General features: G+C 41.6%; 2 protein-coding genes across 4 annotated transcripts; both read right to left on the bottom strand.

Moving 5' to 3' along the window:
* Positions 1-1,193: 1,193 nt before the first annotated feature.
* On the bottom strand, positions 1,194-4,759 carry LOC117815735. Of its 2 annotated transcripts, none has more exons than XM_034687626.1 (7): positions 4,539-4,759; positions 3,516-3,939; positions 2,746-3,370; positions 2,191-2,296; positions 1,839-2,080; positions 1,532-1,690; positions 1,194-1,405 (listed from the first exon to the last, which is right to left on the bottom strand). In XM_034687626.1, exons 1-7 carry the CDS (start codon positions 4,599-4,601, stop codon positions 1,279-1,281), a joined length of 1,746 nt encoding a protein of 581 aa, XP_034543517.1. In that variant the 5' UTR covers positions 4,602-4,759; the 3' UTR covers positions 1,194-1,278. The 2 variants fall into 2 exon arrangements, with proteins under 2 accessions (XP_034543517.1, XP_034543516.1); XM_034687625.1 differs by having other exon boundaries at positions 2,746-3,376; positions 4,539-4,756.
* A 4,779-nt stretch (positions 4,760-9,538) lies between these two features.
* On the bottom strand, positions 9,539-24,909 carry nptxrb (neuronal pentraxin receptor b). Of its 2 annotated transcripts, none has more exons than XM_034687623.1 (6): positions 24,636-24,909; positions 23,708-24,453; positions 19,587-19,995; positions 18,427-18,668; positions 17,171-17,350; positions 9,539-13,507 (listed from the first exon to the last, which is right to left on the bottom strand). In XM_034687623.1, exons 1-6 carry the CDS (start codon positions 24,847-24,849, stop codon positions 13,262-13,264), a joined length of 2,037 nt encoding a protein of 678 aa, XP_034543514.1. In that variant the 5' UTR covers positions 24,850-24,909; the 3' UTR covers positions 9,539-13,261. The 2 variants fall into 2 exon arrangements, with proteins under 2 accessions (XP_034543514.1, XP_034543515.1); XM_034687624.1 differs by having other exon boundaries at positions 23,708-24,493; positions 24,636-24,828.
* Positions 24,910-25,819: the final 910 nt, after the last annotated feature.

The following is a 25,819-nucleotide window of genomic DNA, read 5'->3' as shown; positions in this document are numbered from 1 at the left end:
TCCTGCATGTCTTCCCCCACTCCCTACTCCCCACATTTCCTGTCTCTCTTCAGCTGTCCTATCAAATAAAGGCAAAAAGGCCCCAAATATAACAGGAGGGTTAAAGTACATTAAGGTATTATTAGATAAAATTAAATAAATTACTAATAAAATACACTTAATTATTATTTAATAAAAAAAAACATTAGAATACATTAAATTATTATTAAATAAAAGACATGTAACTATTTTAATAATCACAACAATGCACAAGAAGTGACCATATAAAAATGCGCATTTTGGAAAATATAAATGGACACTGTATGAATTAAATAAAGGATAATTTATGGTGAACAGGTGGTTGCACAAATTAGAATTCCCCAATGGCAAACCAAGGGACTCCAATTTGCATAATTGCATGTTCACTATACATCACCGCTTATTACCCCTCTACCAACATAAAACAAGTTGACACAAAATATATTTCCATAGCTGATTTATTGAATTATAAATTAATTATATTATATTTCTTATTTTGTCTCTCATAGTTGAAGTGTACCTCTGATGAAAATTACAGACCTCTCTAATCTTTCTAAGTAGGAGAATTTGCAAAATCATTGGCTGACTAAATACGTTTTTTGCCCCACTGTGTATATATATATATATATATATATATATATATATATATATATATATGTTGTAAGATATGCTTATTTTTACCTCTTTAATTTTTAATTTGCTAATAACCTTTTAATAATTGATATTTTATAGGCTCTTCTTTGCTTTATACTCTTTTGCACTGTCTACTTTGCTGCTGTGACACTTAAATTTCCCCGTATGTGGGACGAATAAAGGACTATCTTATCTTATCTTATCTTATCTTATCTTATCTTTTTTTAATAAAATAACTGCTTGTTCCCTTTTCAAACTGAAGTTGATCATTTTTGTTTCACCATGACCACAAACATCCCTAACCCTAATCTTGTTTTACAATATGTCAACTAGCTTAGAAAACAGTGTATTTGGTGGGATACTAAAAACGTTGACAATGTTTTTGACATTTGATGAGGGAGGCTTCTTATTCTGAAATCAACACAGGGAGACACTGAAGAAAGTGTCTGAACCCTACATACACTCAGTGAATCTGTTGATGGAAATTGATACATAAAAAAAGGTTTCTATTGTCTAGCACATAACAAAACAGAAACTATAGATATTTTTATGATTTGTATCTTATTTATTTTTCAGACATTCTGGTCTTTTTGTTGTTTATGTGACCCTTCTTGTGCATCGCCTCCTCTACTCCAGCATTTTCTTTAGAATCTTCTCGAGAAGAGGTCTATCTTTTTGAGTGACGATGTTTTCCCAGAGTGCCCTGAAGTTTGGCTGAAGAGCCAGTTGTTCGAGGATGGCAAGTCCATGGCGCCTGAGGAGTGATACAGGTCTTATTTATTATTTTGTCTATCAGCACAAGGACAATTAAAACTTTTGAGACTATCAGGTCCCAAAGTTTTGCACCTTATGTTCTAAAATGCACGGGTGGATTACTCACCTGACTTCAGCGGAAGCATCAACAGACATATTATTTACAGCACTCAGGAACTTCTGTGCAGAGGTTTTTCCTGACTGCATAATTGCAGCGGCTCCCAGGTCAGCAGCCAGCATGTGAAGTTTTTGTGCCGTGCAAGCCCTCACTGATGCACACAGGTGGCTGAGGAATGATAAAGATGAACAAATTCACTCGCTTTGTTTGATTTCTTTTCATGTCATCTTAAAGCAGTAACTCTAATTCATAGGCAACATTTGTATTTATTAAAGATTGCTTTTATTAGACAGGACTTCTGATGCTTTGGACTTACCTTAACCCTGTCCCAAACAGAACGTTAAGGACTGGACCTGGGCTGCAGTTCAGTACCAGGGAGTCCAGGGCTTTAATTGCCTGCTTCAGTAGGAAAGCATTTGCAGATGACTGTGCAATTTTCTGCAACAGAGCAGAGCCTGTCTGGTCTGCCAGAGGGTCCATGTCCTTCTGCAGGTAGACGTGCAGATAAACGACAGTGTCTACTGCGACGGAGGCAACGGAGGAGCGTAGGTTTTTAACCTAGAAATTAAGAACAAACATCGCCAGTTAGTGGTCATACTTCTTTCACCGACACACTTGAGTTTGCAAACTCATGGATAGACAGAGACAGAGACAAATTATGTTCATACCTCCTCTGTCACAGCGTAACACACTTCATGAAGTTTACTCTTCAGGATGTCAGGGTGATGCTGAGCCAGAGCTTGGACACTCTGCAGTCCTTTTACCTTCTCCTCCCTGTGTTACAAAATGAGTCACAAAACTATCAGACAAAAAGTCACAAAATTATCAGACTGCAATATAGTTTGATTCAGGAACAACACTAGGGCCTGATTCATCATCAGTTTATCTACTGCTTCATATGCTGCCGGGTGACGTATTATAAACTTAACAACAACTACAAGTATCAGTTTTTAAATGATTCAAATTTTTCATTGAACAAGTCATTCGTTAAGAGGAACTGGAGCCATTCTGAACTGATCGAAGTAGCAGCAGTTGTGGTGAAGATTTTTAACAGATGATCCAGAAACTTGGAGAACAACCCACCAAAAAACAGACACCAACCAACCTGCCCTCAAAATGTAGTAGCTGATCTGATGTAGCGACTAGGCTAATTTAAAACTGGCTTAAACATTGATGAAACTGTTGGCAATGGGTGTTTTCTATTGGTGGTGTTTAAGTCTTACCAGACTTCCGAGCTAAGAAGACCCAAGTAGAGGGGCAGACCCTCTTCAGGGTGGGAAAGAGGTTTCAGCTCCTTCAGTATGATTTCATCAGCTGTTGGCGGTTTGCATACACTTGCTGGTTTTTTGATGCCTTTAATTGCCCTTGAATGGTTACGATACTGCTGCTGAGGAGCCCTTGCCACCTTTGGAGGGGCAGGTTGTGGAGGAGGAGAAGGATGGAGAGGTGTCACTGAAGACTCAACCTCCAAGAAGAGGGGCAGATCCTCTTCAGGGTGGGATAGAGGTTCCAGCTCCTTCAGATCGATTTTATCAGCCGTTGGTCGTTTGCATAAACTTGGTGGTTTTTTGCTGCCTTTAATTGCACGTGAAGGGTGACGATACTGCTGCTGAGGAGCCCTTGCCACCTTTGGAGGGGCAGGTTGTGGAGGAGGAGAAGGATGGAGAGGTGTCACTGAAGACTCCACATTGTTCGCTGGAGAAGGCGCTGGAGGAGGTAATGGAGTGCATTTTTTGGATACTCCTTTAGGTCTTGGAGCCACCGGTGGTCGGGGTGCATGGGCGAGAATTTCTGTATGCCATTTATTCAGGTAGTTCTGGATCGCTTCCACTTTTCCCGTAGCTGTTTCTTTGTCTGTTCAGAAAAAAATCAAAATATTTATCAGCCAAATTTCTACCTGTTTACTATTTTCATATCCCAACCTATTAACAATCTATGTTCCAAGATGCAGGGATATACAGAAAAAGTAATCAGTTTGTCTACAAGAACTTACTTGCTCCCTGGACGCTTGCCTTCATCACAGGGAGACGAGATGCTCTCTTGTTTGGTGGTTTGAATGCAAGGGGAACATCAACAGATGACTGAGGTGGTGACAAATCAACAGGAGTTGTTATCTGTGGGAAATGCAACAGCTCATCAGGAGTATGGTTGTCAAGTCGGTCCTCATCTTCCTCCACATCTTGAATAACAGAAAGCCTCTGGAGACCTCTGTGGGGCCTTTCTTTAGGGCCATTTGTTGGCTGAATTGAAGGGAGTTTGAGCCTCTTCAGAACAGCTGTAGTGCGTGCTTCTTCAACAGCACAAAGGGTCTGCGTTTGAAAAAGAAGAGCCTCGGTCTTAGTCTCCTGCAGGTCCAGGATCGTGGTCTTTCTGCTGAACAAACCAGGGCGTTTATAGCTCTGGTAGTTCTCAAGACTCTGTGGTAACAAAAAAAAAGTATGCAATTTTGACAATGATTAGTTAAGATATTGACACTCCAAAATTAGTGAAGCATGTTTGACAAATTAATTACATAAGAAGAAAAAAAAATGCAAAGTGTGTCCATCAGAGCAAACGGCTCCATCAGTCGTGTTATGTATGAGCTGCATTTTTAAGGATCGTTTGTCTCACAAACACCACAAGGTTTGAGCTGGGTGTAGAGACAAACTAAAAATGTATGAAGGACTAATATTTTGCTTCATGTAAAGACAGTCTTATCTGTAGTTTTTATACAGTACATGATTCAATTTCATAGTGATATAAAATAATGAAAAGTCAAGTGCAGAAGAGTTATTGATCACAAATTGACACACAAAGTTTCAATACTCCCTAACAGAGTTGTTTTTAAGGATGGCCCTTGAGCTAGGTTTGAGTAAACTGAAAAAACATTGTTCATACGGGTCAATGATAGCATAACTTATTAAACCACTTCAAGAGTAGTTCTCAAGAATATCAAAAACCTTTTGACAAGCATTTCTGAGAAATATTCAGACATGGACAACAAAGAGTTTGTTTCATCTTAACTCTTGGTACTTACCTGGTCTTTCTGGATAAGGCGTCTCTTCTTCCCACCAAAAAACATGTTTAGCACTTTTTCCATGACTTTTAGTAAAGGTCTTCCGAGTCTTTTAGTAAAGGTCTTCAAAGTCTTTGGGTAAAGGTTTTTCCAAGTTTCACCAACGAGTGTCAAAAGGAGAATGATATTTCAACTCAGAGTGAGCCTGAAGAATTGTTCAGCCATTCTGATGTCACAATGAGAGGGTTATCACAGGGGCTTTTAGAACTTTCTGTGACAGTGTGAGTTCCAATGAGGAAAAAACCCAAAACAGGAAGTGAATTTAAATGAATACAAACATGTCTGCCCTGGATGCTGCTCCATGAGGCGAACACTTGCTCTTATTACAGTTAAAACACAAGACAGAAGACAACCCTGCTTCACCTGCTCATCTCACACTCTCCAGTATATTTACATCTTTCACATGAAACTCCAGTGTCTGTCCAAACAAATCTTCACAGTCATCCAATCAAATATTAATTTAGATTAGCTGGATTCATGTTGTGATGATACTACATGATCTCTGTATCTAATTCAGGACTTTTTGCTGCAACCAAATAAAAAGAAAGCTCCAATATTTTCAAGAATTTTAACTTTTCACTTTATTACCATTTGCTCTCAGTTATGGATCCTTTACAGAAGAGTTTTGAGTAATTGATCGACTTAAAGGTCGTAATGAGGCTGTAAACTTGCCTTTATATGAGTAAGATTGTGTACATAAGCTCACCAACATGTTGTGTTTGTGTGTAATTACATATGTGTTTACGTATCAGCATGTGGTTTAAAAGGAATACAAAAGATTAGTGAACAGAAAGATGGTAGAAAATGTGAAATTGTACCAACATTGCATGTTTTTTCACTCCCCTCATCCTTGTTCTGAGCATTAATGTAATAGTTAGCTTAAAGTGTCCTAATTTCTAAATATTTAGATGAGTTTGGAGATGCTGATGGGTAGTTTGGCCACCATGGGGTCACCACTATACGCCTCTGTGTTGGGCCTATAGGTGAATATTGGGGTGTACAGTCAGCTTTTGCTGCGCTCCTTCTCAGAGCTCCTTCTAACACAAACAGTATACTATTACTGCTAACGCTTATGGTTTCAGATATTTGTTGCAATAGGTGACTAAGACATGCTCTCACCAGCTCTGCTGCAGTTGTCTGGATTGAAGGAAAGGATGGTTCTTCTCATTTCCCTCTCAGAGATGATTTGGGTCCAGTAGCTCCTCAGGCTGCTCTCACATCTTTATTTCCCGACATTCCAGACCAGCCTGAGAAAGACACTAACCTCTTTGCCACAGTGTCGACAGGTAGAGATGAAATATGGGACTCCTTTCTGCAGAGTGATTGATGTTATGTGTGTGATCAGATTGTCTCTAGCGTCGCTTTTACTGTTGAAAATAAATCACTGCTGTAATGGTGCACAGCTGGGTAATTAGAAAATAAGTACAGTAATGGAAAAATATATTTATACTCTCATTATTGTACATTTGTATGCATTGTTAATTTTGCAATGGGGATATTTTTGGCTGGTTATAGACATGGCATCTCGTTAAAGTGCTGTGAGATCATCTGCAGTGCTACTTGAAAATGAGCTACATAAACTAAGAAACTGCTTTAATGGTAGCCTGGCTTTTTAAAATTACTGCTACTAAACCTTCTTTGGACTTCATATAAAGTGATACCAAAAACTTGAAGGTACTATCAATGAATCTGCCCATTAAAACACAAATCAGAACAGCTGGAGGCAAGTGGAGCTGAGTTGAGTAGAGCTGTACAGCGGCAGAGAGGAGAACACTCCACAGGGTCATCACTACCGCCTTAAAAACCATCCGTTGCCCTCTCCCCTACCTGGATGAACTTTACAGGTCACGGTCCCTCAAGCAAGCGAAAAACATCCTCAGGGACCAAACACACCCAGGGCATCACCGGTTTAAACTGCTGCCCTCGAGCAGGAGATACAGGACATTAAAAACAAGAATAAACAGGCTGAAAAACAGTTTTTATCCCAAAGCAATAAGTGCACTAAATGCAAAATAATGCAATATAAAATGGGACTGTGCAATCTTTTTGAACACTGAATGTCAGACTGTTGAATGCTGTGTGTGTCTCTTGTTTTTATTTGTTATTATTTATGTTTGTCTACTGTTTTTATGATTTTTTATTTCTTCTTTTACTACTGTTCTTTTTAATGTACCTTTTTGCACTGAAATGGGTTGCACTTCAATTTCGTTGTACAATGTATAATGACAATAAAGATATATTCTTCTTCTTCTTCTTCTTCTTCTTCTTCTTCTTCTTCTTCTTCTTCTTCTGGACCTTGCAGTGGGTTCCAATCAAACACAATTTGTGCTCTTATGAAAAGGATCAGTGCTGATTGACCATTCACTAACCAATTATTCCCTCATCCTAATTATGCTCTGCTCATAAGTTACATAACCTACCACATGGACCCTAATGTTGCCCGCCAAGCATAAAGATAGATGGGCAGCGGGATAGATTGGCAGTGGGAGCCAGTACATCACCAGGGTTATCAAGTCTGCAGCTCCCTTCAGCAGAGTTTTCATCAAGTCAGGCCCCCGGGAGGCTTAACAGTTAGCTCCTGCGTCCCAGAACCACCCCCCTTCATGCTAGCTCTCACCTCCCACCATACACACACACCAAAGCAGAGAATAAAAAGAGAGGAAACAGAGAGGAGACTATGTGGAGAGATGTTAGAAAAGGGACAGGGAAGGCTGAGCGGAGCTGTTTGACTCTCCCCTGCCAGTTTATGCTAAAAAGGTTAGATGGTAAGAGTCAAAAATGTATGAATTCATAAGAGTCTACTGCGAGGTTAGCTGCCACAAGCACAGCTCCACTTGACGCTAAACATTAACCTGAGGGTGCTCACATTCTTGGAATAGTGTTCTTGACATTGTGATGCCACCATTTCTAATGATTAACAGTGTGTCCATCTTAATTTAGCAGGTTTCTGGCATTCTAGCCAACTAGAACAAGGAAAAGTAAGGAGATATTGCTGATTGAAACATTGTTTGTCTGTGGCTGTTTGGTCGTAAACTTAAAGCTGCAGTTGGTAGGATTGGGGTAAAAATGTTTTACTTATTTTGTGCTTTGTTTGTCAAAAAATTAACAACACTCATCAACAGCCATCAATAAATGAGGTATTTTTGAGATCTCAGCATTTTCCTCCGCCTCTGTATCCAGCAATCTATAAATCCCAATCACTCCCGTCAGCTCTGACCAACCAGAGCCACTCTCCTGATTGGTCCTCCTACATTGTCCTGATTGAGCGTGCACTACGATCTGTTTGTGGGCGGGGCTTACTAGAGCAGAGAAGGTGGGAGACGGGTGTAGTGAGAGGGAAATCTGGTGTGGAGGGGTAGTGTTGACATGCAAAATCTCTCCTTGAACTGATGTTTATTCCAGGACTACCAACAGCAGCTTTAAGTGGTGTAAAAAAAATTATTTCGTTTTCATGATAACCACATTTCAGTTAACCAAATTTTTGGATCTGAACTTTTTTTCTGCTTATTCAAAAAAAAAAAACACAAAAAACTTAGTGATCAAAATGAGAGTTTGTGTTGTGGACTATTCTACAGCTTGAAGCTTAACCCTCCTGTTATGTTCGTTTCTCGGGAACAGCAATAATGTTCCTGGGTCAATTTGACCCGTGGGCATATTTTATTATCAAAAAGTGTCAGAACCCAAAAAAATCCCAAATAACATTTTTTAAAATCTCATTATTAACTCCATTACTAACCATTTAAATCAATTTTCAGTGCAATAGTGTTCTTTAATCCTCACAGATCATGATTTAATGAGGATATCTCACATGTTTTTAATGAAATTCATGTTAAAATCAGAACCAGAATCAGAATCAGAAATACTAAAATAAAAGGGTGTGTGTGTGCGTGTGTGTGGGATTGGGGTGAAATAATTCACACAGTTGCAAAGAAACAATTAGTATTTGACACTTCTGACCCCTTTTAGCCTCCACCTTGACTGCCGGGTCAAATTGACCCACAAACAGTATCTATATCTATAAACATGCAAAGGGGGTTGCAAATATGTGAAATCAACCATTTTCATTTGATATGTTCATTTCACCGATTAAGCCAAGCAGAAGAAGTTTCAAACCGGAAAAATACTTTACTTTAAAAAGGTTCAATGTGTTCCCCAACATAACAGGAGGGTCAAAAAGGAAAAGTTTTGTCTTCAGGGCCTTAAATATCTTTTTAAAGTATATATTGTGACAAAAAGTTCCTGGACGTTCTGTTTGAATCAGACTGCAGGTTAAGAGAATAATAATAAAGTGAAGGAACTGCTCAAAAGTCCTGGGTTTAGTGTTGCTTATTGGCCACAGCAGTACAGTGGTGTGGTTTTAACACATACTGTATCTCCAGATACAAATACTGAAACTTTGATCACACGTCTTTTATCATAAAACTGTGTGTAGGTGTCCTGAGTGAAAGACAGGAAATCAAGCAGAGAGTCAGAGAAACAATCATCTGAGGCGTTATCTGTGGGAGGTTACACATCAGATCACAGTTCATTTGAGCTGCACGCCAAGAAACGTGTGTGTGGGCAGACCAGCAGTCACGAATCAACCTGGTCTTCCTTAGAAGTATGAGCAATCTATTATGTCTACATCCAAGATCAGACTCTCTGTGCGTCTCTGCTGAATACTCGCCTCTATGAACACAGACACACACACACACACACACACACACACACACACACACACACACACACACACACACACACACACACACACACACACACACACAGGGGCCTGAGGCAAACTCTTCTGACAGCAACGACGCAGCTAATCTAGTCAGACTACGATGAAATGAGATTACTCAATTTACCTGTTTGTGTTTGTGTGAGTGGGCTTACAGTGTCCACTCAGTTACCCAGCTAACGGTGTAAAAGGAGCTCACATTCAAAACCCACGTCAGCAAACATACGCACACGCTCCGGTTCTGTTGTCATAACCATTTTATTTTTTATTTTTTTCAATCCATCTATTTCACAATATCATAGAAGTTCCATGAAGATGCAAATAAGGACAAGCGCAACACTTTCACAGCCTTCAACAACCAAGAGCAAGAGAGACAGAAAGAGAGAGAGAGAGAGAGTGAGACAGAAAGAAGGAGAAGAAAGAGACAACACAGAAAGAAACATAAAAACATCTCACTATCATCGGTGGGCGTTGGAGCCCAGGCAGGCACTTTACAAATGGGTGTCAAATTGCATGTGGGGGGTTGATTTCTTGAGGTAACATGTGGACAGAATACACAGACTGTATTTGACTTTACTGCACAGTGTTGACTGGACACGTGTTTAGTGTGGTGGGAACCGAACCCTCACCCCTTACAGTAGGTGCCCCATTCTGCTCGAACCATGCAGTTTCTTTGATCATTCCCTTTGTGTTAGTTTCCACTTTAGGACCTTTACTCCAGGACCTGGAACCCTTTGGGAAACTTGGGGTGCTTTCACACCTGGGTCATTTGGAGGAGTTGGAGTAGCATTTAAAAAAAAGTGATAGGCTAAAGTTACTCACAGCCTCCATCCAGTTAAACATCAGTAGAAGAGCTACAGGTGGCAACTAGTGGTGGGCGCATCGATTCTGTGGTATCGATATATTGAGATTTACACGCTACTCATTTGAGTATTGATTACTTTAATAAAATATTGATACTAATTAATACATGGGAAATAAAAGCATGTCACCTCTGATTCTTTCAGGGTAACTTACTCCAAAGTTTTGACCCGACAAATTCAGAGAAATCATGATCCCAGTGTCATTTTAACAGTAGTCATGGTGAAGAGGCTGTTTTCAGCTTTCCACTCAGAGAATTTAAATAGAGGATGTTGATTATGTATTATTTATGTGTTTTTCTAAATTTATTTCATTGTTTAAAAAAGGCCAGCAAAGGATTTGCTTATTAAACTTTTTAAATTAACAGTATTTGTCATGGGACTTGTCTTTCAGGGCTTGCATTTTATTAAAAAAAATAAATCACTGAAGTATCAGCATCGGGTATTAAATAAATTGCCAAAAAAGTAATCAGTATCATATTGAATCATAAAAGTGTAGTATCGCCCAGCACTAGTGGAAACATAGGACAGGGCTCGTCTTGGTGGTGTCCAACATTTCACAAATATGCCCATCAGCTCAAATGTTGATGAAGTATTTGACCTCCTCGCTGCTACAAGCCAACCCTTGACTCATATTGTTGTCCTGTGAACTGGCTTACATTAGTTAGCATCCATTGTGACCACTACGCATCACATTAGTTTACCTAAGACAGTCCTGCAATGGAGTGTGCTTTGGCCCGCTCAACAATATTGCAGAGTGAACACCAAATGACCCAAGTGAAAAAATACTACAACAAATCATGCTATCCTCCAAATCAGAGCAAAACAAGCTAGGTGTGAAAGCAACCTCAATGTGTTTCCAGCACAGGAACTAGGGTTCTAGTGCTAGACTACATTTAGGCCTAGGGGAGTCATGAGTCTAGAGCACAAGTGACAGGTTAGAATGGACAGTGCTGTTTACACATTAGCTACTTTGCCCGGTCTAAGCAGGTATTGAGCTCAGTGACATAGCAGCATTTTAAAGCTGCTGTTGGTAGGAATGGTGTGAAAAACGTTACTTATTTTCTGCTGGGTTTGGAGAAAAGGTCAGAATGATCATCGGTGCTCATCAGTAAGTGGAGCAAATTGAGACTATTGCGAAATCTCGGTGTTTTCCAATGCCTTTGTATCAAGCAATGTTATTATTCCCCTTGTTCCAGTTATGACGGACCAATCATAGCTAATCTCCAATCCTCTGTCCTGATTGGTTAAGGGGCGGCCCCTATGAGTCCGGCACTATCATGACTGCATATGCCGATCTGTGTTGGGGGGCTAAGAGGAAATCTGGTTGGGAGGGATCGTGTTGACATTCGAGGTCTCTCTCTCTCTGAACAGATGTTTACTCTGTGACTACCAACAGCAGCTTTAAGGCAATATGAGCCTTTTTTTTTGTCTAAAAGAAGTTCCTGCGTCTAAAATTGAGAAATACTTCAGGTGGAAATGCAACTTTTGATTTCACCATCTGTACCTTGCCTTTCATCAGACGTAGAGAAAACTTTTTTATTGCATTCTTATTCTGTGCATTACTTTTGTGCTCTAGATACCTTGTACTTGCAAAATGTCTTACTCTGTAATGTCTTTTGAAAAAGCCCCTTGTGAGGCTACTTTAAATTCCTCTTGCCGGAGAAGTCTATAATTCAAGGTGATTGGCAATAATCCTTACTTTATGCTACCTTAACTACATTTTTCTGCCTCTGACATAAATTGAGAGCACAATATTACACTTCTGTAAAGACATTTGTTCCGTTTTTTCCTTGTATAACATCTTCAATCCCACTTTGCGTTAACACAAACAGAACCAAATAAAATCAGCATCCGAGCTGGGGGAAGGTAACACTGCACTGCAAACGCACCTTAAGTTTTACCCTTTTATTTATTCATGTGCATTTTATATTTGTTCTTTTGTTAGCAGGGAGAACGACTGTAAAACTATATTTTTGTACCTCTTCACAATAGCAAGTCCAATGTTCAGTGTAAGAATCAACACATTCCAACAACCTCCCCCCTGTCGAGTATTCTGTGAGGCTCTGATTCACCACAGAGACGTCTGTGCTTCAGGGTGTGAGATAGTTTGGGGACACAAACCCTGTAGTTTATACATTTAAAGCTTGTTTCTTTGACAGGGTGACTTTGCTCATGCAAATACATTTACACTCCATCTGGTTCATACTCCAGCAGAAAACACAAGTTTTAAAACTCTCTCAGGTTTGTCACAGTTTAAGTGTTTGAATGGTGCTTGGATGTACATCAAGTGTTTATTCCAGAAGTCGGTTGGGAGCACTCCTTAGTCTAAGTTGCAAACAAATATGCTGCACAACTCAGCTTTGTATGACTGTGAGTGTTTGAGGCTACAGCATGTGGAGCAGACTGGCACAGAGCAACATTAGTAAAGATACGATACACAATATACATTTATAAGACCACTGGTTTACCACATCATGGTAAGCAATGTAAAAAAAAAAAAATCAAAAGTACACAGACATTTCTCAACAGGATCATTTACAGTTACAACAAAACTTTTTTGTTACCCATTAAGTGTTGAAATCAATACAACCATGATCACATCTCAGTTTTAGAGTTAAACCCGACCCGCTGGACACACGTACGCTGTGTCACTCTGTTGAGAAACCCTTAGATTCGGGTTCTTTAAAGGTTCAGTTCACAAATGTCTCAAATCCCTCAAAGCTCACTGCCTGATTCCCATTTTTGGTTGACTTGAACCACAGATCATTACCTAATCCAGTGTGATACCTAATCAGTTGATCTACCTTCATAGTCTTCCATTAAGTCCAGTGCATGACACAAGTTGATCCACCCATGCAGCCTTAACTAAGGTGATTCTGTGGCTTAACCTACAGTGTGGACACCAACACTAACAAACAAAACAGATAGAACTTTCCTTACAGCTTATTAGCTCTGTGACACAATTCTGTCCACCAGCAAGCTTCCCATCCCCAGCAAATGTACTGTAAACCCCAATGTGATACGTCATTATACATCTTCTAAATGTCTCCTAAACTGATCTATGAAACACAACCATTGTTAGCTGACCTCCCTCAGTAAACCCTTCACTGTTTGGAGCTGGAGGGGTTGGATCTCTGAGCAGCATGGCACGGGTCCAAGGACTCCTTCGTGGCACCGCCGTAGACGTCTACATCAAGGTCAGTCCAGGGGGCGATGTTTCCCAGCGCTGAGGAGCTGCATTCAGACAGGGCGGCCACCTCTGCCGGCTTCAGCACCCGATCCCACAGGTTGAACTGGGAAAGCTCCCCGACCAGGGCCTGAGAGGCATCAAAGTGCCCGCCCAATGTATCCTTGGTCAGAGGAGTTGGAAAAAGCATATGGGTTGAATGTCAGAATGCTAACTTAAATACCAGGAGACCAAGCTGTGTTAGGATTATGTTCAACTGTTATCTCAAATCAATGTGCCCTTTACAAGTGTCCAGGAACAACTGCTTATTAGAGACAAAATCATACCGTCTACTTCCCAATGTCTCAAGAAAAAGGGCAAAATACAGGTTTGGAAGACAAAGGTTATGCCTAAGCTTGTGTTGCATGCATGTAGCGTAATTTTCTTATCTTTGCAAAGTATTAAATGCAATGGAGGTGTATATATTTATTTTAGTTAAGTAGCTTCCTGTTGCTCTTTTGCTGCTTTTGTTAACTTGGCTGAGATAACCACAGTCAGTATAACATACACTACCAGTCAAAAGTTTGGACACACCTTCTTATTCAATGTTTTTATTTATTTTAATTATTTTCAACATTGTAGATTAATACTGAAGACATTAACACTATGAAATAATCTGGTTTTGCCATAATCTGGATTACAACAGTCGTCAAATAAGGCTATCCATTGTGTACTAACCCTACCTCTGAACAACACAACTGATGGTCTCAAACACATTAAGAAGGCAAGTCATTCTTCAAATGAACTCTTGACAAGGCTCATGTTATTTAGAAACCAGTCCAGGAGACCACTTCATGAAGCAGACTGAGAGAATACCAAGAGTGTGCAAAGCTGTCATGAAGGAAAAAGGGGGCTACTTTACAGAATCTAAAATATAAAACACATTCAGCTTTGTTTAACACTTTTTTGTTAATTAAATAATTCCATATATGTTCTTTCATAGTTTTGATGTCTTCGGTATTAATCTACAGTGTTTCAAATAATTACAATAAATACAAACCCTTGAATGAGAAGGTGTGTCCAAACTTTTGACATGTATTATATATCCCAAAGGCATAATTGCAATTGCTTCCACCAAATTTGGTACATTGGGGGTCAGAAACTACCCTCTGCTTTCCATTTCAGACGCAGCAACCAGGATATATCAAGAAAAGGGATGTGCCAATTTAATTAATTTAAAGATGAAACGTCATCCACTGCACAACTAGCACCAGAATTACTCGTTGGTCAAGCAAAGTATTAATATCTTTATTATTGCAGGCTAAAAGTGATGGTCAAATGTTGTGTTGAAGATGTAGCACAGCCACCAACCACTATCCAGTTAATAGCCACTTCCATAATGCTTTAATGCTCTACTAGCTGGATGTAAACAAACACAAATGTCAGATGGCATCTTCTAACGCAGCATGGTTTTTCAGTATTTTGATCTAGAAAATCAGGATGAAGTTGTATAAAAGTAATATCAGAGGACCGAAGGCTTTGGGTGCTAGCTTTGCAATTGTTAGCCACATTAACGTTGGCCAGACTTATTTCACATTGTTTACCAGCAGATTCTGTGATCCTGTGTTCAGCCATGTTAAACAAATTTTGCTCACTTTTTACTGTTTTCTGAGTATTTTGTTCCCTTTAGACCCATCGGTTAATCCCAATTTAAATTTCTGTTTAAATTATAAGGAAATAGGTCGCTTTGGAACATTTCTACTCAAGAATTTGTAGGTTTTTTTACCTGTAGTTGCCTTGTGTGTGCATCTGCTATATATCAGCTGAGTAGGTTTCTCTCTGTAAGTATCACTTTTCTATTTCAAATCACAACAATAAGCCTGACAATTTATGGGTATTCATAGATTAAGACTTCACAACAGGCTCTGATATAAGACTACTTTGGGTTGATGCTTGTGTTATATTGAAATGAATGTAGTCTTATCTCAACAACACTCTCCTCGTGCAGATGTTGGACAGAAAATACAACAGTGGACATTCTTCCTGCTTGAATAAGAATAGAAGACTAAAAGCTTTATCCCTACATATGAATATTGTGTTTACATGATTCCTTGTGTATAAAGATTAAAAATGTTGATCTCATTTCTTAGAAGCCTTTGCGACGGGGATGTCCTGAGTCTCTCCCCATAAAATCTGGTTTACACGTCCACATGGCAGCAATCCATCATTCATCCTCAGCAGAGATTATGAAAGTAGTTTCTCCATCTCTTTGTGAAAGTATCCATTAAATCAAGTCTTGTTGCATCACTGCTGTATCTTGTCGAATTGGACTCCCTGCCCTCTGCTTTTCATCTTTTATGAAAGGACGACAGGCTGCAGAGTGAGCTCTGGTTTGTTCTTTTGACACCAGGGAGGAGGGATAATGTCAGATTTCATAATGGTTACATAATGTGGGTGTCTTGCTAATGAAGGGCAGAGGCAGCTCAGCATGAGGATGAACAATATTAGGTTTGCTGTTAGCTCATGTGTGAAAAGCTTGTAATGCCTTCCTTAAAATAGCACTTCTAATCTGCATGTCTGTCAAAGAATCATCCCTTCATTTATCGATCAGTTTGTCCATCATCCCACCATCCATTCCATTAAACATGCACCTAGTTATTTATACATCAGTCATCATCTATATGACCATCCGTCCATCATCTATCCATCCACCATCATCACGCATTCAAAGGCAACACATCCACCCATTCCCATCTAACCATTGTTCATTTCATCTATCCATCCATCCGACCACACATCCAACCCTCATCCTTACATCCATCCATCATTCATTCATCCAACCATTTACACATTGTTCACATTTACATATCTCTCTATCTATCCTCCCAGTATGCATCCATCTGTATGCATAGCTCTCTACCTATCATCCCTTCATCCTTCCTATTTAACCATCCTTTTTACTATTTTGAACACACATCAATCGATTCATCCTGAGGTCATCCTGAGGTCATCCATCTGTCCATCATCCTTTTATCCAGCAATCATCCCTTCTCACATATCCATCCTTCAATCCATCCAACTTTCTGTCCTTTCAACATCTATCCTCCGATTCATGTATCTATCCATCTCTTTTTCTTACATACATCCCTCTTTGGTCCCATCCATCCATCCATCCATCCATCCATCCATCCATCCATCCATCCATCCATCCATCCATCCATCCATCCATCCATCCATCCATCCATCCATAAATCCATCCATCCATCCATCCATCCATCCATCCATCCATCCATCCATCCATCCATCCATCCATCCATCCATCCATCCATCCATCCATCCATCCATCCATCCATCCATCCATCCATCCATCCATAAATCCATCCATCCATCCATCCATCCATCCATCCATCCATCCATCCATCCATCCATCCATCCATCCATCCATCCATCCATCCATCCATACCAAAATTGTTTGACCATCCATCCATCCATCCATCCATCCATCCATCCATCCATCCATCCATCCATCCATCCATCCATCCATCCATCCATCCATCCCTAAATTGTTTGACCATCCATCCATCCAACATGTATTGATCCAACATGCATCCATCCATCCATCCATCCATCCATCCATCCATCCATCCATCCATCCATCCATCCAACATCCAGTTACCTGTCCATCCACCCATTGATGTGTAAATCATCCAATCATTCATCCATCCATCCATCCATCCATCCATCCATCCATCCGTCCATCCATCCAAACTTTCACTTGTAGATGCTCAGTTTGTCCATCCATACAGCCGTCCATCCATGAAATTGTTCATCCATCCTTATGTCCTACCTGTTCCTGTCCCAGTATGAGGACTCCTCCTGGTTTGATGGGATGCCAGGCAGCCAGTCCCTCTCCCCTCCCCTTCATCTTCCCCCCTTGGTAGGCCTTCCACACCCCGTCCCTCAGGGTCCAGCTGACACAGATGTGCTGCCACTGGTCCTGCGGCAGGGACAGAGGCAGCTGTGCCACCTGCAGGTCACAGAGAAACAGTGATTGTGGCTTCAGCTGTTCTCCATCTGAGTGATTTCAACTCCACTGATCTATGACACATAAAGCTTGCCTTATGATCGGCTATTGGACAAGTGTGGGCAGTAATCATGGCAGACTGTGGATGCGATGGTGAGTTATGTTAGCAAAACAGCACCCGGTGGACTCAGCACTGCTTCCAATCTTCAAACCACACTCCCCCTTCCCCCACTCCCTTCTGTTGAGGGAGCTATAAGTGTAAGCACTATAAAAGGTAAGCATTAGTGCACTATAAGAAACACAGCTGAAAAAAGGGTTGCCTCTCCTGTCTCATTGCAATACTATGTGTTTGCTTTTGGCAAACATGCTATGAATGTGGTAAACAAAACAAGAACTTAGACTTCTGTCAAACTCAGAGACATTCAAAGTTTTCTTTATTCTGGAAGAAAAAGAATATTGTCCTTTTACTTTGTTATTCATACTCTGGTCGACTGATGCCTTCAGATTTCTCTTTCTGTCCTTTGGTCATTTTAAAAGATTAATGTGTTGCTCAAGAGAAACGTCTGATGCAAAGAAAATACAGCAAAGGTGTGTATTTCAGCCATGATTAAACTAAAAGAAATGCATGGTTAGGCTTTGGTAAAGATCAATACTTGTGCACACCTAAGGCTGCAGTGCACCCAGAGTACTGACCAAGACCCTCTTTGTATCTCTAATCCCCATTATTCTGACTGAAACAGTAATTGGATGCTGTGGTATTTTAAAAAGAAAGGTCTTTTTCATCTATGTAACATGGCACCAACAATTGGCTTTTTCATTAAAACCCAATTCTGTCACTCACTATAATCAATTACAGCTTGCAGTGTTCTGTTGTAGCATATTAAGCTAATGATTTCTATTGCATAATATTTTGTTTTATCAATTACAAGGAGACCTGCAAGCTACAAAATGTTCATTATTTTTACGAGAAAAAGCAGATCATTTTAGAATAATAATCATTTCTACAATGTATTTTTTTTCAATCATCTCATTATAATTGCCAGAGTCAATGTGTGAAAAACCATGTTATCGTCATGTACCTTGTCGTTGATGAGCAGCTCCACAGGGTTGTGGACTCCCTGCAGCAGCACCAGCTCGTTAGGCTGCCCAGGCACTGAGTATGAAAAGGGGGTGCCAATGCCCCCTTCTTTAGCCTTCAACCACACGCAGGCAGTGAACGCGTACATCTCTGTAATCTCTTTCCTCACCAGACCGTACATGTAGTTGGTCCTCATGGGGAAAGAGAGGACGAAGCCATCGGGGAAAGACGGCTCTGTCAGCGCTTTTGGAGACACAGATGAAAGAGGAACAAGTCAGATAGAGAGACAGAAAAGGCGGACAAAGAGAGAGGAGGCTGATGCATTCATAGCAAATGTATACAAAAAAAACATCTCTTCTCTTCTTCTCTTCTTCTTATTTGTCCCTGTTTGTGCATATACAGAGTGTAGGGATTGCTCAAGCGCTCAGTTAATGATCATCCTCTCTAACTCAAGGCCACGCTGCAGCTCTTAAAGACAGAGACGATGTAGAGACACTCAGAAAAAGTTGGGAGAAAGACACAACTAAAAAGAGAATAGAAAAGTGCTTCTTCTATCCTTTTTAACCTTCCTCTTGGCGCCTCATGAATTCCCAATTTCTCATCTAGACTTCCTTCTCTTCTTTTATTGTTTAACTCCTCTCACCTTTTTTCAAGTCTCTTCTCGCTGCCTCATTCCCTAGAAAACGTCATGATACCTTTGTTGCCACTGCTTGAGGAAATTTCACCCACATGTAGGCAATAAAACTTCAAAATCAATGTCATATATCTAAAATATGGAGCTTTAATTAAATTCCTGAGCACAAAGATTAAAAGGTTACACTGAAAAGGAGCAAATGATTTTAGAAAACATTTTGGTCGTTTGATTTATTCTTTGCCTCAAGCCCTGTTTGACATTTTACAACCTTCAGCGCTCATTAATCATCTTATTTTAATCTACAGCTTATTCTCCACTGCTGTGATGACCCAGTTCACCCGTGACACTCATTAAACTTTCATTTTCTCTTGCTGGGCTCTCGTGTTCGTCAGCTTTGTGATGCAGTTGTTTACCGCCCTGTGTGCACCAATTCATCCATACATCCTTTTTCTATTTATTTACCCACCACACAGTGTCTCTCCCACCCTCCTCCTCCTCCTTCTCCTCCTCCTCCCCTGCAGACTCACTGTGTTCCAGCTCAGTGACGCGATGGTTGACGGTGTCGATGCCCTGGTTGATCTTCTCGTGTTGGCCCTGCGTCTCCTTCCTCATGGCTTGACGCTCCTTCTCCAGCATCTTTATCTTCCGCTCCAGCTCCCCCTCCAGGTCCTCCACCCTCCAGGTGCCCTTTCCACGCCCGGGGGAGGCCTTAGATGGGGGCTTGGGAGCAGGAGAAGCGGGGGAGGCAGGACGGCGGCCTCCTGGAGGTGCCGCCACAGGTGGGGAGGAAGCACTGCCGGTGGGTGGAGCTGGAGCTTTGACTGTGTTTCCAACCGGGCTGCTGCTGCTGCCGCCGCTGCTCCCACTGCTGCTGCTGCTGCCTGTAGTACCTGAAGGTGTATCTGTGAGGTTCAAGGCAGCAGGGCCAATCTCTGCCTGTGAAAGAGGGAGAGGAAACAAAGATGAGAAAATGTTTTAGATCTAAGGATAAACAAGGATAAAGCACACAAAGAGAGATTGACAGAGAGATGGTATCAGGGATGCTGCGGAGAAGAGAAACAAGTAATCTGCTTATCAAAGATCGATGATGGAGGCAGCCAGGGAAGAGAATGTGGTTGTGGAAATGCTTGATAATAGTTTTCTGAAAAGCACTTTAAAGCATTGTCATGAAATATTGTACAGATGCTCATTTCCCCCGTGAGCATTAGACCTTCTGATGTTTCTGTAGCCCGACCACGAGGTTGGAAGTATTGATTCAAATACGGACGTGGTGATATCTCAACTTTTGGTACAAAATATCCTTCTCTCCTTGGATTACATTCTGTTTATGTTACATGCAAAACTGCTGACAGTTCCATAACCCTGTCTGTACATTCTGTTAGCCTCCAATGGTTGAGATTTTCATCATGTAGAAGTTAGCATTCAGCTGAAAGTAACACACTCCAGCTGTGATTGCATTATTTGTACAACTTGTCTGCTGTGTGTGCGTTAAATCTAGAGAACTGCTTTAGGGGACAGCATTTCCCGTATGCACTAGCACCAAAAAGGACTGTTTGCTGTGTAAATGTCAATATACGCTTTGAGAACCCCTTATAAGACTCCACTCCAATGAGGCTCTAAAGATTGAACACTTGACATTTTAATAATGTAGTGGACTTAAGGATGCCGACCTTTCTCTCCTTAAAGATAAAATGAAAAGCAAACTGTCCACTTCAATTTACACACACATATTAGGCTTCCCTCTCCTGAGCACAATGTTGCCCACACCAAGAGTGAGTCCACTATCAATGATATTGATCAGTTTGGTGAGGTATAGTCTGTTTGAAAGGCTGTGATTGTCCTGATTGTCAATTGATGGGCGGAGCTGGGTCGATAAATGATTGAAAGTGAACATCTGGTGTACATACTGTCTCCTGGAGAAATCTGTCTTAAAGCTGGGGTTGGTAGTCAGATTTAGATACACTTTTTGTTATACTGGTTAAAATGATCTTTAAGTCCCGATGGCAATTAATACATAATGTGTTCTTAAAAAAAGAGTGAAAAAAAGCCGCTATCTACAGCCGGAGTAAACCTGGGAAAACACCAACCAATCCCTGCCATCAGGAGCCAAATTATGAAACCAATCAAATCCTGCTGCATTTAAATTCATGCTAGTTTTCCGTGGCAACCAACCCTAGCTTTAATAGGTGCATATAAACAAAGAGGAAACAGCCACTGTGACACCAACCTTTCACACTACTCTAAAAACTGGTGTGCGACCATCATACCAGTACAAAATGCAGAGAGAAGCAAGCAGCCTCCTCACTACACAAAGCATGCTGGAGACAATGCAGATCAGGCTGACAGTGCAACTTCTTAACAGCTTCTCTCCCTCATTACAACATAATCACCCATTTAGGGATAACATTGCATTACTATGAGGTAAATAAACCTTGTGGAGTGCTGATTTGATTGGAAAGACTCCTCAATTAAGACAACAAGTGACCAGCGGAGGGGATCTGTCCACATTTAACAACTGCCAATGCTACCATAGGCTGAGCTCACCTGGTGTGCTGTTAGCCAGCAGGAAAGCAGGTACTTTAAAGATCTCCACATCTGCATAGAAACTGCACATTGCTGAAACCAAAGGTAATCTAACGCAGGAAGACAATTAGTTACACTGGTGCAACATATATTCAAGATAATAACGGTAACTGTGAACCCCTTTTAAAGTCTTAAACTCAGATTTTTTTTGGCCACTGCTGTCTTGGTTTTCAGAAACCAGAATTGACCATATTTGGATGACAGGATACAGATTGTTTTTTCCATCTTGGTTGAAAGGTAGATGTGGTTGTAACTTATCAATCACAGGTTGCCAGACCAAAAAAGCATGCTCTGATTTACCATCTATTTTACTGATAAGAGGACTATAGATCATTTGCTTAATGATCATTCTGTTTGTCCTCCAAGAGCCACCGTACTGAGTGTATGTTATTCTAGTTTGTGCAAGCAGGATGCACACTTCATATGATACCTGTCATGTCTGATGATCGTCCAGTGAGTTGACCTGGTCGTGGTTAAATAAAGTAACCAGTGAGAACTTCAATATGCCTTCTTATTAACTTGCATGCACTGGATGTTATTGAGAACTCCTCCAAGCAACTATTTATAAGGACCATCTCCAAAATGAACTTATGGCTGTTTTGCAGAAGACTTATAGCTGGTGATTGTCTCCATAAACTCCTTCAAAAGTTTTTTAGGTTGGAAAAATTTAACTGAGAAGTGTGCCTAATTTCTTATCTTGTGATACAATCCACCCTCCAAATGGAGTCGCCCCCTACTGGCCATTAGGGAGAATGCAGGTTCAAGTAACATCTGCAAAGGCTTCCCATTAAAACCAAGTGGGTACATCCACTTCTCATTGAAAGTCTCATGTGATTAACTTAAGTGCTCCTGCTGTTTATTTGTGAATTGTGCAGATTCTTGTTTTCGCACTCCATTGAGGACAAACCTGACATTAAGGCAGTGACTAAATCCCATTCCCGTCCTCTTGAGCACAGATAGAAACATTTTACTATTATGTTAGTCATCGTGTTGGTTTAAAACTGAAAGAAAAACGAGTAAAATGATACAGCAGAATCTCAGCAGGAGGTGCCGTATTGATGATGTTAGCAGCTCGGCAGCGGGTGCATCAGTATTCATAGCAGAAGTTGTAAAAAAATAAGGTGTTGGTGAAGCGGCAGTAAAAAGAGAGATTGCACATTTAGTGAGGATAAGACGCTGCAAGGGCGATATATAATATCAAGAGAGTTGCTGAGGCAGAGGTGGATCTGGACTTTCAGGGTATAAATTCACACCGGCAGAGACAACCTTGTAACTGAGTGTGCTTGGAAAGAGCTGGCAGTGATGCGGCACTATGTGTGTGTGTGTGTGTGTGTGTGAGAGAGAGAGTCTGTGTGGTTATAACAGTCCCTGTGTCTCAATCTCAGCACACATAAACATAGAACCTAACTCCCCCCCACCCACACCCCACCCTCTTCCTGTCCAGCCAGCTTCATCTTTTATTTATGTCTCTATCCTGCTGTCTTATGCAGAGGTAGAGGGGTGGACCAGCAGGTAGAAAGATTTCCCTTGGGTGCAGGGGGTGTGTGTGTGTGTATGTGTGTGAAAGACATGAGGAGTGCCTGTGTCACGAGTTGCTTGTCAGCAGAGAGGTAAGGTGAAGATAAAAGAGGGAGGGATAGATAAAGAGGGGGAGGGAGGGAGATATGAGCATGGTTAGGGCACCTAGGATGATGAACACTGACACCACTGCAGGCCTTTAAATCACAGCATTGGCTTATCTCTACAGACTTAGAGGCACTTTTATCATCTATGTCCTTTCATTCTAAGGATTTAAATGATTCTGGGAATACTTTTGACTTCTACAGGAAAAGTCTGAAAGTTCTCAACGTGGATAAGAAAGCTCACACTGAGGGAATGTGCTCTTAAAGGGACCAGGCTAATTTTGTCAATGGATTAACTGATTCACCTGCTAATTCAGGGTTTTTGGTTCCAGCCCAAATATCCTGCTGCCAAACAAAATTGAAACAGGAGGATAACAGCGAGGACAACAGGTTTTGCCAAAGTTTTTCAAGCCTTCAGCCCCACTCAGTGTATTTCCACTCACCTCGAGTTTCTCAATGCGGTCTTTCAGGTCCATGATGGCCCGTGCCAGCTCCTCCACAGCCCGCGCCGTCTGCAGCTGCGCCGCGGTGGAGGAGCTCACATCATCCCCGGCCATGACGCGCCGGTTACCGCTCCACACCCCGATGCTCCTCTCCGGGACGTTCCTCTCGTCCTCCAGGCCGCTCTCACACTCACTCAGCTTCCCCGTGAGCTCCCGGATGGTCCTGTGGTCCATGAGGATTTGGTCGTTCTGCTGCAGGACCGTCTGCCGAAGCTCATCCGCGGTGGTCCGGAGATAAGTCCAGTCTTCATCCCCTCCTGCGTACGGGTCGTCCGCCTGCTGCTGCTGCTGCTGCTCTCTCCTCTGCCTCAGATCCTTCGTGTTGCACTCTCCTACAGGTACAGGTGTACAGATCAACCGGCTGAAGCTGAACTGTTTCGGGGACCCTCCTCCTGTTTCTTCCCCTAGGTTGTTGAGCTCGTTCAAAGTGGGAACCTCCAGTCCGATGCCACCGAGTCCGTTCCCTCCTCCGAAGGACTCGGAGCCGTGCAGGGCGCCCAGGGGGCCCGCGTGAGCCACGGATCCGGGCTCCAGCGGATCGAGGAGGGTCTCGGATGTCAGGGTTCCGTTGTCGCTGAGAGGCGCGGCGCGTTTCCTGGGGTAAACACTAGCGATGATACAGATGACGGCGCCGAGGAAGGCCAGGGTTCCTGCTCCCACGAGGACCACCACGAACTTCATTACGACTGAGGAGGATGGATGGAGTGGATCAGAGAGACAGCCTTACTGAAAACAGAACAATGTTTCCTCCTCAGAAGCTGTGACTGACTACAGAGAGCATCCTGGTCTGAGTAAGACTACATCTACTCGAGTCTGGGCTCAGATGGACTACCTGGTCTGTGTGTCGTGGTGATAATGTCCCACTTACCTGCTGGAGCTGTTTGCCTGAGGCGCTGCTGATGGTTTCCTCTCGTCGCCCTCTCTCTCTCTCTCTCTGTGTGTGTGTGTGTAGTATTGATGGCTCCGCGCTGTCTGGACCAAGAGATGCTCTCTCCTCCGGTCTCGGTGTTGCTAAGCTGCCTCTCTCCTCCGCGCGTTACCATGGGGACCGCGCGCAAGAGGAGGAGCGAGGCTGTGGGCATGCGTCAGTTATAGAGCGCGAGAGGTGAAGCTCCAGCAGCAGAGTGAACAAACAAGGCAGTGATGGATCGATGTGTGCAGTTTGTGTATATGTGTGTGTGTTTGTGGTTGTGTGTGTGTGTTTGTGGTTGTGTGTGTGTGTGTGTGTGTGTGTGAAAGAAAGAAAAATGAGACAGGAGGAGAAAGACAAGGCGAGGGAAGGTTAAGGATAAAATGTGAGAGTTTACGGGTGTTTGTGTTTGTACAGGGTGTTTTTTCTGTGTGTTTGAACGATCAATCAATGTTATATCACAAATGTCTTGTGAATAAAATAATGTGGAAATTAGTTTTGGCTTAAAAAAACACATTTCAGTCTTTGATTCTGTTTGAAAATTCATCACAGACACTAATCAGAATCAGAATCAGCTTTATTGGCCAGGTATGCTTGAACACACAAGGAATTTGACTTTGGTAAACTGTGCTCTCTTTGTACAAGGCATAAGAATAAGAAATACAAATAAAAATACAAATATAATAACAATAACATCAGCTATAAATACAAAACAACAACAAGTAGGCATGACTAATATGTACAGGCTAAAATAATATGATAATAGTGCAGTGGTGAGTTGCAGAGGTAGTTTTACATTTAAAAAAATAGTAGTTAAATAATAAAATAAATAGAAATATGGAATTCTGCTTGGAGAATTCTTCCATTGTATATCTACATGTGTATTTACAGAGAGTATTGGTCCAACAGGTATGACACTGTTATGGTTTAGTGTTCATCAGAGTGACAGCCTGGGGGAAGAAACTGTTCTTATGGCGGGTTGTTTTGGCGCACAGTGATCTGTAGCGCCTGCCGAAGGGGAGGAGTTTAAAGAATTTGTGTCCAGTGTGTGAGGGGTCAGCGGTGATGCTACCTGCCCGTTTCCTGGCCCGGGACCGGTACAAGTCCTGGATGGGGGGCAGGTCGACACCGATGATTTTTTC

The sequence above is a fragment of the Notolabrus celidotus genome, chromosome 7 (assembly GCF_009762535.1).
Source record: "Notolabrus celidotus isolate fNotCel1 chromosome 7, fNotCel1.pri, whole genome shotgun sequence".
Lineage (NCBI taxonomy): Eukaryota > Metazoa > Chordata > Actinopteri > Labriformes > Labridae > Notolabrus > Notolabrus celidotus.
The sequence above is the reverse complement of the archived record's forward strand: the minus strand, read 5'-3'. Positions and strand labels throughout refer to the sequence as shown.

What these genes read in the sequence shown, in the direction of transcription:
- nptxrb (XM_034687623.1), bottom strand. Translation starts at nt 24,849, where the DNA reads ATGCCCACAGCCTCGCTCCTCCTCTTGCGCGCGGTCCCCATGGTAACG. An exon ending in CAGGCAAACAGCTCCAGCAG is followed by an intron (nt 24,454 to 24,635) that starts GTAAGTGGGACA and finishes CATCCTCCTCAG; the next exon opens with TCGTAATGAAGTTCGTGGTG. An exon ending in TCATACTGGGACAGGAACAG is followed by an intron (nt 13,508 to 17,170) that starts GTAGGACATAAG and finishes CCTCTGACCAAG; the next exon opens with GATACATTGGGCGGGCACTT.
- LOC117815735 (XM_034687625.1), bottom strand. Translation starts at nt 4,601, where the DNA reads ATGGAAAAAGTGCTAAACATGTTTTTTGGTGGGAAGAAGAGACGCCTT. An exon ending in GCCTTATCCAGAAAGACCAG is followed by an intron (nt 3,940 to 4,538) that starts GTAAGTACCAAG and finishes TTGTTACCACAG; the next exon opens with AGTCTTGAGAACTACCAGAG. An exon ending in GGCAAGCGTCCAGGGAGCAA is followed by an intron (nt 3,377 to 3,515) that starts GTAAGTTCTTGT and finishes TTTTCTGAACAG; the next exon opens with ACAAAGAAACAGCTACGGGA.